At 38.1% G+C, this 16791-nt stretch overlaps 1 protein-coding gene across 1 annotated transcript in view; it reads left to right on the forward strand.

Moving 5' to 3' along the window:
* The window catches only part of LOC135733712 (Fc receptor-like protein 5), a 92300-nt gene that overhangs the window by 11116 nt on the left and 64393 nt on the right, over positions 1–16791 (forward strand). Inside the window, exons 7-11 of the mRNA XM_073813721.1 lie at positions 738–1016; positions 1923–2201; positions 2285–2422; positions 3127–3294; positions 5264–5451. Coding sequence (XP_073669822.1) covers positions 738–1016; positions 1923–2201; positions 2285–2422; positions 3127–3294; positions 5264–5451 — 1052 coding nt within the window. The remainder of the gene's footprint in view (positions 1–737; positions 1017–1922; positions 2202–2284; positions 2423–3126; positions 3295–5263; positions 5452–16791) is intronic.

Here is a 16791-nt window from a genome sequence, read left to right on the forward strand (position 1 = left end):
CATCTAGTCTCATGGCTCGCCGTGTGTTCATCCCGGCGAGAGAGGAACAGCAGGGGGAGCACGAAACATGGATAAGACAACCGAAGCATATAAGCGCGGTCCCGGCGTGGGAGGTGCCAGACCGGTAACGCGCTCGGAGGAAATTCATAGCAGAGAGGCTCACCGAGCCGCTGTGCTGGACGCTATTACAATAGCGCCTGCTCTTTTAGCTTATAGCTTTATATCAAAAATATTGATCTTACCGGGCGGCCGCAGGGGAGACCTCGTCAGGCATGTGTCCGCTGCACAGGGCTCGTACCACGGCAAGCGAAGGCTATCTTCGGTTCTCGGCCGGAAAGCGGCAGGGGAAGACGCTAGACCTGGACTCTGCTATCTTCGGTTCTCAGCCGGAAAACGGCAGGGGAAGACGCTTGGCCTGGACTCCGCTGCAGGGCTTTTGTCGACGGCGAGGTAAGGCTTCTTCTTTTTCTTTGGAGCAGCGAGAGGTTCGCGCTGAAGGAGAAAATAATGAGCTCCTGACGATTGAACCGCGCTTATATAAGGACGTGTGCATCCCGCGCGCGGGTTCAAACGTCATTGGTCTGTACTTTGTACAGACGTTAACCAATAGGCTTCAGTCACGGAGTAAACAGGAGTTTCCCCCATAGCGTCAGCTAACTGACGCAATGCGAAGTGAACCGTATTGAAAGGGAACTCAGAGGATTCTCAGGATTTGAATGTGTTTTATTCTCCTGCAGGATCAAAACCAAAACCTAAACTCAGATCAGATACTGAAGGATCTGTACTGACAGGTAACACAGTGACTCTGAAGTGTCACATTTATCATTGGTCTACTGGATGGAAGTTTCACTGGTACAAAAACACACAAAACACTGAGAAGACGACAACAGAAACAAACTCTTACACAATCCACAGTGTTAAAGTTTCAGATGGAGGTCGGTACTGGTGTAGAGCTGGAAGAGGAAAACCAGACTATTACACAGACTACAGTTATGGACTGTGGATAAATGTTAAAGGTGAGAGACAACATGACATTTAAGATGCCATAGATTTCAGTCAGGGTTAGACGCCAGATTTAACATGACCGTCTAATCTATGGGTTGTACTGTGATTAGGGCTTAAAGGTATAGTTCATCCAAAAATGACAGTCCTGTCATCATTTACTGACCCTGATGTCACCTAAACTTTTGTGTCTTTCTGACTTTGTGGAATGTTAAATGGTTTCAAAAAGCTACTGTTATTATACTTGATATATGTGATATATATTTTACTTTTATTGAATAAAAAGATTTTTTTTATTCTCCACAGAGGAAAGAAATTCATGCAGGTTTGGAATGAAATCAGTTTGAATAAACAAAAATATTATTTCTTTGAAAGCACCTTTTATGCCCTTATTTTTTGTACTAGGATAGGTTTTCATGGTTTTCCTGAATGACGTTTACCAGTAAATTACTGGTTTTTGTACTAGGACAGGTTTTCATGGTTTATTGTTAAAAGAAATTCAAATATTTTACCTTATTGTTGCGCCTTTCTTCCCAATCCGTCTCAAACCTCTGGAGAGACGACAACTATGGCAAACTCAATGGTGCTTACCAGTAAATTAATGGTAATCATACAACCTCTCTTACTGGTTAATTGGGAGCAATGGTATACCAGAAAGGTTCGGTTCACATATTATAAGACTTAAACTGCAATTTATCAGAAAAAACTATGTGTGAAATTGGACTATTGTAGTCAAAACAAACCAATCGATCTACAGGTCTGAAAACACCCAAAGAGTCAAATAAAAATGCTTAATTACAAGAAAACATGTCAGATACACTTAAATGGTTTTGCATCTGAGTTTTTAAAATATTATTTGGAATATTTGATTACAGTATGATTTACCGCTTCTGTACTTGATGGTAATTATGTTTATACAGAGAATCCAAAACCTGTAGTGTGTGTCAAACCTGACAAACAGCTGTTCAGAGGAGAAACTGTTACTCTGAGATGTGACATACAGGATACAGGAGACACTGAATGGACATACAGCTGGACTGTAGAGCCATATAACCGTTATAGACGGTTCTACTGTGACACACAAGAGTGTAAAATCAACAACATTCAATACTATCACAGTGGTAAATACACCTGTAGAGGAAAGATACGTGAACACAACACTGAGATGAGTGATGCTGTTACACTGACTGTATCATCAGGTGAGTTTATATGTTTGTTCATCATTATTAGTGTGAAGAGATGAAGTGTAACATGTTATTCATGAGAGATTGATCACTTTCAGATAAACCCAAGCCAGTTTTAAGTGTTTCTCCACAGCAGTGGTTGACTGAAGGAGATTCAGTGACTCTGATGTGTAAGGTTAGAAGTTCATCTACAGGCTGGACATTCAGCTGGTTCACTGTACAGAGTCATTCCCCAGGTAAAATCTGCTTCATATCTACATCTACCCGTTTATACACTCATAAAACCAGTAAAAAAATGGGCACCTTATTTGCTGCTAATGATGCAGTGTATTATGGGTAATTGTTGTTCTGGCACCCTCTTGTAGAAGTGTAGCACCATTAGGTTGCAAACCTGTGCACATGGAAGCAGCGATTGTCTTATTTTCCTTGTCTTGACATATATAAAAGTGAAACAGCTTCTGAAATAGGTAGGGTGGGACTTGATTTTGTCAATTGATAACTGATTGGATCGTTGGAGGGGAAGAGATTAGCATTTTTGATTATGAAAAAAATAATGAAGCTCACAGATAAGTAATTTATAAATACCACAATATTCCATCTTTTTTTTAAATATATTTTTATAAACAACTTTAAGTTTAGTCAACGCCTTACTGTGCTGATATTGAAACAGCGCCACCATAGTGGTGTAATCCTGCAACTGCAGTTAAAAATGATAATCCACTGAGTTCAACGATTGTTAGTTTTTTCTGAGACGACACATGACTAAATTTTGTCTTGACATTCGGAGGCGAGACACCTGTTAGTTCTGCATGCAGAAAAAGCATAGGTTGAACAATGATATAACCTGCAATACTTACAGCCATGACATTATTTACAATATGGACTTTTACGTTTTGCTCAATTTTTTTATTTCAAAATACCATATTTTGACTTTTTACAGGGAAAGTTGACTATCAGCTTGTGTCAGACAGCATTCAAGGATCTAAAGGAATCTATACAGTGAGTTCAGTGACTGTGAAGCACACAGGAGTTTATATGTGCAGAGCAGAGAGAGGAGATCCAGTCTATCACACAGAGTACAGTAACACAAAGCCACTGTGGATCACTGGTGAGATCATCACATACAACTATAACATTTGTATGATTCACCTTATCATTAGCAAGCATCAACCAGTTGCATGGGTATTTACAATAATCAAGAATAAAGCATAAACAAAACTCAGAAGCTGAACACAAGTATAACAAGAATTGCCACCATGAAATAATCACTCAGTTTATTACAAATGATATAAAGCAAACTAATTCAACATACTAAACAACATACAAATACTAGTAACATTCCCACCTGTACATGTAAGTTCGTTCTACGAATGCACTTTAGATCAGTATGTTATTTAACAAAATACAACAAATCTTGCATGATTTCCATTGCCCACCTAAATTTTTCATGTTTACGATAGTACAATGAAATATTATGTTACATTACATTCTTACAGTAGCTCATGTTATTTCTGCAAGTTACAGAGTTTTCAGATAGTAGCAGGTCAGTACATTTCTCATTCAGATATTGATAATGACCTATTAAATGACACATTAACACTGAAGTTAGAGGTTGTGTGTATATCTCTATCTCACACATTGTTCTGTTTAGGTATAGGTGACATTTATATATTTCTCATGATGTAAGTCTATTTTAAGTTCTAATATAAAAATTTGTTTATGGTTATATTATTTTCACAGATATATCGAAGCTACAGTGATACAGTGGACAACTGTGAGGATGATATCATATGCCCCTGAACTGTGATAATGAAACACAATGGGAGGATCCATCTACACTTCAAAATCACAACTAACCTTAAAAACCCTACATCTGATATGGGAAAACAATAGAGCAGTTAAACGGACAGGAATTATCTTGATTCCAGGCTAAAATACATGTTTGACCTACCATAATTTGAAAAAAACCTTTGTACTGACATACCTCAACATATACAAGTGCCATTGTTTTGTCTCAAGATGCACACCAGTGTTGTTTTTTGTTGGGTTTGTTTGTAAATATGTCCTAATATCATACTGTGAATTCGCTTTTAAAGTTGTCTGAATTAAGTCCGTATGCATATTAGTTATAAAATATTAAGTTTTGATAATTAAGGTAATTATCTTCATGAAACGTGATCTTTAGCTAATATCTAAATGATTTTTTTGGCATAAAATAAAAAAAATAAAAAATTAACTAAGTATTGTTGGCTATTGCTACAAATATAGCTGTGCTACTTATGACACATTTTATTTTTATATTTCAATGTTCCAGTCTTGACTCAAATTGAAGGGGTGGTAAGGCTACTGTGAATAATATTGTGAGGACTCTGCCATAATCTGGTTTGGTAATTATATCTAGTTGTGTATGGCAGGGTCCTGACAGTACAATGTTTTTTGTGGGAGAACGTGGTTTTGGTATTGTCACATCAGACCACGTTTTTCCCGTGTCTTGTGACTTTTCCCTGCTCCCTTGTATTCTCTTGTCATTGTGTGTTATTTTTCCCCGCTCCCTTGCATTTTCCAGTCTTTGTTTTTATGTCTTATTTAGTCTAGTGTTCTGTTCATGCATATATATATTTGTATATATTTATATATGTTTATATATATATATATGTATATATATAAATATATTTATGGTTTTGTCTTGTTGGTACTGTGGTTGTCTTGTGTTTGTATGTGTTTTACAGGTTCACGTGTGCTTCCCTCACAGGTGTTCCTGTTCAGTGTGATTGCCTCCTCTCGTCTTCCTCACCTGTTGCTTGTTATCCTCTCGTCTGATCTGTGTATTTTATCCCTGTGTGTCTAGTGTGTCTTTGCAAGTTCGTTTGTCAATGTCAGTACTGTGTATGTACTCGCCAGCCACTAGCTTTGCTAGTTTCTAGTCCTGTCTTGTTGTGTGCTTTTGATACGTCTATTTTGTTCATTTATTGTTTTCCTTATTCTGTGCTCTCTGCTGCCCAGGAATCATTCTCTAGATACTGTTTCGGTGATCGCTGACTGTTATAGAGACTGAATTCTCCATCTTCCTGTTTAAGGACTGCAGTGCTATCTGCCAAGTTGTCCACTGCTCTGCTCTCCTCCTCAGCTCCGACTGCCAGTTGGTTGGGCGCTGTCCAGCGTACCCATTCAGGGTCTGCAGCCGCGGCCCAGCTTGGCTGGTGTATTCACCGCGGCATTGGTTCATCTCACCCTGTCTCCCCTCAGAGGATCATTTACCCCGTCAGTAAGCAGTGGAACATTTTGTGGTGTTGTGGAATTAATTAACTGTTGTACTATACTCTCTCCCACCGTTCGTTTGTCTGGCCGGAGCCCGAACGTGTGTGGCTTGTCTCCCCAGTGTCTGTGTGTGCTCCTCGCCCTAGCCGTCTGCCTCGGAGTGGCCTTTGCGCCCAGACGTGCCATTGTCTGTTTACATTCCTTATCTGTTAAATAAACATTTTTCTGTTATCCGCACTGGGATCCATTTGCCTGTTTTCCCCCACCCTAACAAATATTTTAGCTTTCTTTTTTATAATTTCTAGATTGTATTTTTAGACCAATATTACAATAACATTTACATACAAAAACATAAGGAATGTTTAAGTGAAAGGAATGTTGTTTTTAAAATATTAGATAAACATTGTTTATATTAGTGAATTTGAATGTTCTTTTTATAATGTTTTGAATAATGTTCTTATAACATTTTTATAACAAGACTGGAAATGTTCTTACAAGGTGGGCAAATGGAAATTTTTAACATTCTAAGAACTTTTAAACAGTGTTTTATAACCTATTATTAACGTTAGGAAAAAGTTCTTAAAACATTAATATAATGGTAACGTTTTAATAAAGTTTTTAAAAACATTCTTAGAACATTATTCAAAACGTTTTCAGAAAGGTTCAGTTTGTTTTTATATTAATGCTCTTATAACCAATCAATAACGTTCATACAACATCTAAAAAACATTTATGTTCTAAGAACTTTTAAACATAATGGGCTCTATTTTAACGATCTAAGCGCATTGTCTAAAGCGCACAGCACAACGTCTAAATGGGCTCACTTTTGCTAATTTAACGACAGGAAAAATGGTTTGAGCGCATGGTCAAAAAGGGTTGTTCTTATTTTTTTAATGAGTAATGGGAGTATTTTGGGCGTAACGTGCAATAAACCAATAAGAGCCTCAGCTCTCATCCTCTTTAAAAACCAGTTGCTCTGGCGCTATGTCTAATCCCTATTTAGATGACGGACTTTGTAAACTGAAAAACTAAGCAGATGAAGAAGACCCCCAGTTTAAGATGAATGTTAAATAATTGTGTTGTTTTTCACTTGTATTGAAATTGTTATTTTTATTAAAACCTTTAAAACCCGTTTTCTTTTAGTCATGGGAGTAAAAAAGCAGTCTTTTAATTGCTTTAAATGTATGGCTATCCAATATCATCAAAAAATAATTTACAAGTATGTAAGATAAGGTTTGTACTCTAAAAATACTTTATTTGTAACAAACAGGAGATGATGCATTTACAAACGGCTCTTTACATGTTTCAGCACTTGGACAGCGTCAGTTTTTTTTAAGCATTACTTAAAAATGTTTCTCATCTCACCATATCCGCAGGTACAGAGTCATCATATACAATAAATCTGTGAGGTAGCATTAAAAAAAAAACATTTAAAAACAGATGCATTTGTTTAAAGCAAAGCATTTATTTACTTACCAGGCTACAGGTGAAGCAGCTCTTTGCGCCTTCTAACGTCTCATAATTAGTCCTCATTTATGTCCAAGAGACTCAATAATAATCTTTTACATTTCAATCCTTTAATCTTTCATATTTAAAAGCATTTTTGTGCTGCTGTGCGTTCATGTTTGTGATAAGCAAACCCACGTTGTCGTCTCGTTTATAGGCGCATATTACTAATGCGCTATTTAAATAACAAAAAACATATTGCGCCATTGACTTTAGACCAGGTTTTTGTTGGTCAATGGCGTTGTCTATTTTAGTTACCTCAAAATAGCAACGCACCAACAATGCGCCTGAACACACCTCATTTTCAGACAAGAACGCCCAGAGGTGCAAAAGGGGGCGTAAATGCATTTGCTATTTAAACAACGTGGCGCTAAACGTGAAAATGATAATTGCGCAGGGTGGAAACTAGCAAAAGACACTTGCGTGGTGTATTGCGCTGCATTGCGCCGGGTGTAAAAGCCCTAAAACACCAACACAAAATGAAATGTTGGGCGAGCAAAAATATATAAGTTAACCCAATATTCTTGTTTGGGCTTAGTTGAGAAGACATATTATTTTAAGTTTGCATAAATCTATTTTTAAAACAATAAAATAATGGTTATTTTCAAATCCAGTCAACATTCAGAATGGCTAGTGTTGACTTAACTAATTAAGACAAATCTGGTAAATATGTAGACTTATGACAGCTATGTTTCCTGACAGCAAAATGCTCATAATATTACTGTTATTTGGTCACAAAATTCATTGTAAGAGTTGTTCAGACGTGTCTGTTGGAGTCTGCTGGGGTCAGTGTGAAACCCCTGTTGGCCGTTGTTGGATCAAAGTAAATGAGACTTTAGAATGCTGGTGTCTGTTGGAGTCTGTTGAAGTTGGCAGTTGTTTGACCAGTGTGAATTGGCCTGTATTAAAGTTCAAATATGCGGTCGGTTAAAGGGATAGTTCGGCCAAAAATGATATTAAACCCATGATTTACTCACCCCCAAGCTGTCCGAGTTGCATATGTCCATCGTTTTTCAGACAAACACATTTTCGGATATTTTAGAAAATGTTTTAGATCTTTCAGTTGATTAAATGTAATGTTACGGGGTCCACCCATAGTCCACGACCTTCAAGTCCAAAAAAAGTGCATCCATCCTTCACAAATTAAATCCAAACGGCTCTAGGATGATAAACAAAGGTCTTCTGAGGGTAATCCGTGCGGTGTTGTTGTAGAAATATCCATATTTAAAACTTTATTAACGAAAATAAATACCTTCCGGTAGCGCCGCCATCTTAGTCGCGTCCGCATTCAGGAGAGAGTATTAGCGTAGTGTACGCACTTTTCTTAGTGACGTATGACAAATTCAGAGGGCACAGAGCAGCAGCAGAGTAGCCTCCGTAGGCTGCGTAAGCTCTCATCATGAATGCGGACGCGACTAAGATGCATGTAATCTTTTAATATCTAATATTATCTGTTATTTGTTATTTCTTTTATTTATGTATTTTATTTTGTACTCATTTCTACTTTGATGTATTTGACATAATGACGTAGTTTTACTTTCTGTCAAGTAAACCAGCTATTATTGCAGCACCCAGGAAGCAATTGTGGGTAAAGATGCTTTGCTCAAGAACACCACAGCTGCAAATTGCTGGTGGTGAGACTCAAACCGCCAACCCTCAGGTTATAAGCTCTCTACCATTAGGCCATTAGGTAGCTCTTCTTAGGTAACCTTTGTACTAATTTGTTCAAATCTGTGCCCCTCTGAGAAGGGTCATGTTTTATATATATATCTAACATTATTTTCACAATTAATTCGTTGGAGTGCTAAAAATCATACATACTCACAGCAGAGACGCTCAAAACTGCTGAGGTATGGAAAGAGAAGAGGGACTAAATACAACATCTGCAGTACCATTACAACACACACACACATTCTGGTTTCCATGTTTTGTGGGGACATTCCATAGACGTAATGCATTTTATACCATACAAACTGTATATTCTATTCCCCTTACCTGCCCCATTCCCTAACCCCAACCATCACAAAAACCTTTCTTGTACCTTAGATTTTCAATAAACATCATCTTGTTTGATTTATAAGCTTGTTTCCTCATGGGGACATCAAAATGTCCCCACAAGGTCACAAAAACACTGGTATTCCTATCTTTGTGGGGACAATTGGTCCCCACAACGTGATAATTACCAGGTACACACACACACACACACACACACACACACACACACACACACACACACACACACACACACACACACACACACACACACACACACACACACACACACACATTCTGGTTTCCATGTTTTGTGTGTTTAATTGTTTTGTTATTTTGTTATTATTATTCTGATCTTTTGTTGTATGTTTGCTTTGTTCTAATGTTTTGTTATATGGTTCAAAACTCAACCAAACTTTTACAATCAACAGTTTATTTCCCCATGTAACAAATGAACATATACATGTAGACCGCTGTTGTACTTACATTGTGTGTCACTTCTCAATGGCCAAATCCATGTGCAGCAGAAGCTGCTATTTTCACAAGGGACATTTCACAAGACATGTCCACAGAGTATGTATGTGAAGTTTTAGCTCAGAATACAAGATATAGATAATTTATTATAACATGTTTTAATTGCCACTTTGTAGGTGTGAGCAAAAATGTGCTGTTTTTGAGCGTGTCCTGTTAAATGCAAAAGAGTTGATCTCTGCACTAAATGGCAGTGCCGTGGTTGGATAGTGCAGATTAAGGGGCGATATTATCCCCTTCTGACATCACAGGGGAAACCAAATTTCAATAAACTATTTTTTCACATGCTTGCAGGGATTGGTTTACCAAAACTAAAGCCCTTTTCACATAGACATTCAGGAAAATACACGGAAAATGCACACTGGATTTTTCCGGGATCATTTGTTTTTTTGTTCATTCACACTGCCAATGATTTGCCGGAAACTGCAAGGTCCCGGAAAGACACGTGACCTGTGGAAAGTCCCGCCCTCTCTTCTACGCAGCGTCTTAAGTTTGCATATTATTTATTATTTCTCTCTCCAGAAACCACTCGCATGCATTTTTGTTTATAATAAGACTATAAAGGAGTGTGTGACGCGCCGTTCTATGCTGGTGAATGATATCCGCTTCAGAGTGGATATTTGACCAGCTCCCTGATCTCTGCTTTAATCCAGTTTTCAGACATTTCTCATCGTGATTGTTAATATGCATTTAAAAACCACGTTTTGAGGAGCTGAATGATATATCTTGTTTGGATGACGTGCGGGCATTTTTGTTTATTATAAGCTATTAAAATGAGCATGTGACGTGATCAGTGGCGGATGGTGCTAAAAAATTTTGGGGGGGGGGCATACAAACTTGAAATTAAACTTTTACTGTGGTAATGCAGGTCTGTAAATAGCCGTTTATCAGGTGATAAATATATTTACTGCTTAGCTAAAATGCTGAAAACGTTACTGTTGAAGTCAACTAAATGATGAAATTAATTTACTATGAATGTGTAAATCTGAGTATAATGTGGTTTTATCATTAATGAACTATTCATGGTAATCAATCACACACACACAAACACACCAGAGTTTGCGTTTGACTATTTCATTTGAAAATCCTGACAGTCAATTATCCGTCATTTCATGTTTTAATGATAAGAATTGTTTTCGTTCACCTGTTCATTTCTAATCATGAACTTACAAGACGAGCATTCAAGTTCAAATGTGTTTGTTTATTTGTGAAGAGAACAGAGACTGTGGATCACTTTACATGTTTAACATCACATGAAGCAGATGAATGAATTATTTTTTTCTCGCAGTGACAGACCGCTGAGGCAATAAAACACACAAACTTTGTGCTGAACAGGCAAATCATAAAATACTATTGCGATTAAAATAGCAACAGGCGTGTAAAAATCTGAATTGAATTAAACACTGAGTGTGTATCTGAAACCATTTTGTGTAATAAACGCATGAAGGCAGATAAATGCAGACTCTTGTCATTAGATTTTGTGTTTTTACCTCAGAAAGACAACGCAGTTTTACTTCTGTTTTGGGAATAGATTGCATGCTCTTTTACGCTGCAGTTCACGCGATCTGACGCACGCACACACACACACACACACACACACACACACGCACACGCACACACACACACACACACACACACACACACACAGTAAAGTTGCCTAATCAAAGACCAGTGTTGTAACAAATTTGACCAAGCCACGGAAAATACCGGATTATCTGAACATCATGTCCACGCAAAGGGAGCTCTTATAAACAGCAAACAGGGAAATAATAATAGGAATTTGACTTACATAGCATCCAGCTAACGTCAGCCAACTCCGTTTGCCATAAGTCCTGGAAAAGCATGTAAACTCGACCATGATTTCCTGCTGCTCAGTCTGGTCCAAGCTCCTTAATCCTTTATTTATTTTTCAACTGAACGTCTTGTAAAGGGTGATTTTGTAAGCATAAAACCATATTTCTTTCATCTCAAGGTATTTCACTTGCTTTCACTGATTAGTACTGTCTCTAGCAGTTACATGGCAATCTGCAGCGCGGTTATGAGACTCTGAAAACGATCCAATCACATTAATTAATTTGTTTACATTTATATAGCGCTTTCCCTACAGACCTCAAAGCGCTTTACATATGAATGGGGGAATCTCCTCGACCACCACCAATGTGCAGCATCCACCTGGATGATGCGACGGCAGCCATATTGCGCCAGAACGCCCACCACACACCAGCTTATTAGTGGAGAGGAGACCGAGTGATATAGCCAATTCGTATATGAGGGTATGTTAAGTAGGCCAATGGGCAAGTTTGTCCAGGATGCCGGGGCACACCCCTACTCTTTTTCAAATGACATCCTGGGATTTTTAATGACCACAGCGAGTCAGGACCTCGGTTTAACGTCTCATCCGAAAGACGGTGCTTTTTGACAGTATAGTGTCCCCATCACTATACTGGGGTGTTAGGACCCACACAGACCACAGGGTGAGCACCCCCCTGCTGGTCTCACTAACACCACTACCAGCAGCAACCTGGCTTTCCCAGGTGGTCTCCCATCCAAGTACTGACCAGACAATCACATGAGGTCAAAGACATAAAAACTATTCTGATTTACTTACAACATAAGTGGGAGGGTTTGGGGCGCACAGTCCTGCGCCCCAGGGCGTATCCGAAACCAGCCAATTAGAGCTCAGCCTCAGGTCACATGTTTTTACCCTTTTTACTAACCTACATAGACACTCATTAGGGGTGCACCCCAGACACACAAACATGACACACACAAAACGAACTCAGTTTATTATTTTAAACAAATGATAACATGACTAACAGTGAAATAATACCACTAAATTGTATTATATTGTATTAATTTGCATTATATATTTATCTTTTTTGTAACATGTTAAAGTAGCTTTCTTCTCTGGACAACTTTGGGGCAGTGGCGGATGCAGAACGTGACATATGGGTGGGCATGGATTAAGTCTGGGTGGGCCTGAATCTATGGGTGTCACTTTTGAATAAGAAACTATAACAAGTCTATAAAATCCCCCCCCCCCCCCCCCCGTTATGTCTTCACAAACCATCTGACAGAACTTCTGGTAAATTAAGGGTTTTCAACCTAAGACCAGTGGGTTTCTACAGATTTAAAGTATGATTTATGAAATGTAGTTTTCACCGAGCCGTGTGTTTTTTAGTTTTCTTGTGAATTCATTTGTAGTTTGTTTAGTTAATATTAACATAAATATCAGCACACAAATTTTTGAAAAAGTTATTCAGCCCTTAAATGGTGATGTTATTTACTGTCATGATTTCGGTCTTATTGGCTGCTTTGTCTTTGTTTCACCATGTGTTGTGTTGTGTTTGTGTTTTGACAGCTCCACACGTGCGCGCCTTCCACCTGGTGACCTCATTATCTCCGACTCTTCTCACCGGCGTCCCACACCTGATCCTTATTATTTGCCCATCCGGTTTGATTTAAATTCCCCTTGTTTCCTCTGTTCTTTGCAAGTTCGTCTTAGTGTGTTCGTGCCTGCTAGCTCTGTCTAGTTCTTGTCTTGTCTAGTTCTTGTCTTGTCTAGTTCTTGTCTTGTCTAGTTCTTGTCTTGTCTAGCTCTTGTCTTGTCAAGCTTCCATTTTTGGATTATTCACCGTGCTCTCTGCTGCCTTTGCCCTGTAGATCCCCGCCCCGCTGTCAGTCTCTCCCGAGTGGTGTGTCTACCGTCAAGCCTCTGTGTACACTCTGTCTGTGGATGCTCCGAGCGCCTGTCTACATCTAGCGCTGTCCAGCTGCAGTGCGCTCTCGGGCGTGTAATTCTGCGTAAGACTCGGACTGCCGCTGTGCGCTGTCCAGCACAGACTCTGCTGAAGACTCTGACCGCCTCTCTCTCTCTCTGCCCGCCAGGAATCTCTCTGTTTGCCCGCCAGGATTACATCTCTGTGTTTACAGTTCTGTGGATGTCCTACAGCCCGGCTGTGTTTCCCACATTGAGACTATCCAGAGGAGATCGCTGTGGTCCGCCTCGCTAGTGTTTCTCTCTCCATCTATTCATCACACACACACGGACACTGAGAGTTATCTATTATACATATTCACCAAGTGTTTTCTCTTATATACATTTTCATCTGATGACATTGAGTGTTCTCTATTATACATTTTTGATTAAAAACCTCTGCGCTGGGATTCCTGTGTTGTGTGATTCCTAACATTTACCACCTGGCCCTCAACCTAAAATGAGTTTGACACCCCTGGGCTAAATGGTTCCATAAAGATACTTTATCTTAAGAACCTTTATGTTTTAATAAAGGTTCTTTGTGGTGATAAAAGGGTTCTTTAGATATAAAAAGATATGAAAGAAACAGTTCTTGGATGGTTATACTGAAAAAAAAAGAATCATTCAATTTACTAAATTTTTTTAAGGTAAGTGGTCGCAATCAATTTATTTAAGCTACATTAAAAAAATAGTAAAACAAAACATAACAAAAAGCTTTGTTTAAATAGCTTAAATAAATTGATTGCAACCACTTACCTTAAACAAATTTAGTAAATTGAATGAATCATTTTTTTCAGTGAATTTGAAGAATAAAAAATGTCATAGTACTTAGCAGCAGTATCTGTGATGCGTGTGACAGTAAGTCATATTTCTTAACGTCTTCCTTAAATGTCCTTCACTTAAACCACATTTACCATTTATAGACTAGTTAGCGTGTAAAATGATCCTCATCAGATATTACAGTTTTTCTCAGTTGCTTAAACACATTTCTTGAAACTATGCCTCATATTCTCAAAACAGTAAACACAATTTTATAACGCCTCACACAATACTCCAAACATCATATTTTCAGGTCAAAATAAAGCTCTACACTCAAAACCATTCACTCTTACTGAAAAACCAAACTTATCCCTCAGACATCACACACAAGCTTTCAAACACACACACACACTACAACATAGTATTACACACTGGTGCAATAAATTCAAAACAATATATCCAAAACTGGTCAGTTGCTTGTGGTTCTTCAGCTCAAAAACCAAAAAAGACACAATCAATGTATGCATTAGCACATTTTTATTCATTCATGTGCTGCACTAGCCTGGTCCAACCAGACTCTCGTACATTCATTTTATTTGTACAGAGAGTCTGGCCACGCTCCATTGCAAAGCGTTACTTCCGTTAAGAAGGGTCCTCTGTTGAAGTTTACAGTTTTTCTCAATTGCTAAAACACTAAACCCTATTGTCTGAACCAAATGCTCAGTTGCCTGAACCCACCGATTGAATCAGTCACTCTTTTGGCAAAACCATAAGCACTTTTCACCTGTTTAGACACAACTTCAAGTGTCACCACTTGAACACAACAACTCAAAATTGATCACACTTGTGGCTAATGATATGAGGGAACAAATACAGTAAGCCAGTTCAGAGAGCATGGTTTGTGAGGCCCTACAATGGATAGATAGGTCGAGGTGGTTAGCGAAGACAAAGAACAGTAATATCTGATGAATAGTATACACTCTAAAAAACAAAAGTTGCTTAAAATGTTTTTCACAGTGACGCAAAAGAAAAATTTTGCACTGAAAAAAATAATTCATTCAATTTACTCAATTGATTTAAGGTAAGTGGATGCAATCTATTTATTAAAGCTACATTTAAACAAAAGTTTTTTTATTTCATTTTAATACTTTTTTTGTTTAAATGTAGCTTAAATAAGTTGATTGCAACCACTTACCCTAAAAAATTTAGTAAATTGAATGAATCATTTTTTTAGTGTGGTTTCACGAACAACATTTCAGTGAAAGTTTCTTATAAACCCCTTTTTTTCTTACAATTTGAAAATCTACAGCAGTGGTGTTGCTAGACATAAAGCTCTACTGGGGCACAGGGCCCCCATTTTTTGCTGACTTTTTGAAAGCCTGCTGTGTGCAAGAAGTGTGCAACTAGGGTTGCCAACTTCTGAAATGGAAATAAGGAACAGAAAGCGCGTTGGGCCCCTATTTGGGGGGTGGGGAGGGGGTTGCTTGGGTCTGGTGACATGCCCCCACGGAAGAGAATTATGAAAAAAACCCTGAAATAAACACTTCTGGTGAAAATAGTGGAAACTAATTGATACATTTAGATACATATATTTCATACAACTTCTTAGGCCTAAATATTTATAGAAGAGCAAAGTAGGCCTAATCAGTATACAAGACTGAACCAGATGTGACAGGAGGGAGTGGGACACAGGAACAGTGGGGGAACACTGGGGAGATATATGTGAAATGTTAGGCTAAACCTGTAATATCTCTTTTAATATAATTACTTTCTTATCAACTATATTTGAGTTTTAAAAATCCACATAATTACATACCATATGAGCCTCTGGAGACGTCTGATGGACAAGGAACCTTGACATTGCTCCCTCCTGTGCCCGCAGCCTCTCGCTCCTCTTGTCTCCTGATGCGTGCTGCTTAATATCACACACTCCGCCGTGACAAACAGAAAAAACGTGACGGCCAATGGTACAATTGGACTTGTATTCATTGTCCCTCACGCATTGCAGCCACGGGTAGTCATTTTCCCATTCAATTCTATATTTTGGTGCTCGTTTCTTTTTCGCCGGCTGCTCGGATGCAGTCATTTTTACATTTCCCGCTGTTGTCACTTGTCGTCAAGTTTTCTTATACAAATGGTGTGGTCTTCTTTCATCGTCTGACATAGAAGCTATGTGTCTGTCATGTATTTGCACTGAATTGATTTAAAAAAAAAAAAAACACGGAAAAAAGTGCATTCCGTATCAGTTCAATACGGAACAAGAATTTTATGTGTCAAATACGGGACGATTGCGTATTATACAGAACGGTGGGCAACCCATATATACAAGTGTAATCTTCATCATACCTAACATTATTAACATGTTTGAAGGCATAAATGGCATAACATTTGGTAATAATGACAACAGAGAAATATTTTCTACATTATACAATAATAGCAATGATTAATACTGTAACTTATCTTTACAAGAATATTTTTATTTGAAGAAACCAGTCATTTTATGACTGCTATACTAAATAATCTCAGTCATAGTTAGGGGGGTAAAAGGGGTCTAGCGAAAGGTTCTTCGGGTGTTAAAGGTTCTTATGAGTATAGAACACAGTTTGAGATTTATGAGATTTTTTATATCAGTATTTTTAGACTTAAAAGTATTTTTTATAATTTTTACTTATTCTTCACACATTAAAAGCAGCAGCATATTTATCAATTCATGACACCACAAATATGTCAGTTAGAAAGTTACCCAAGGGTTTAGTTATGTACAGTGTGAAATGTCAGATTAGGAGTTCCCAGAGTTAACTC

This window comes from Paramisgurnus dabryanus, chromosome 3, assembly GCF_030506205.2.
Source record: "Paramisgurnus dabryanus chromosome 3, PD_genome_1.1, whole genome shotgun sequence".
NCBI lineage: Eukaryota > Metazoa > Chordata > Actinopteri > Cypriniformes > Cobitidae > Paramisgurnus > Paramisgurnus dabryanus.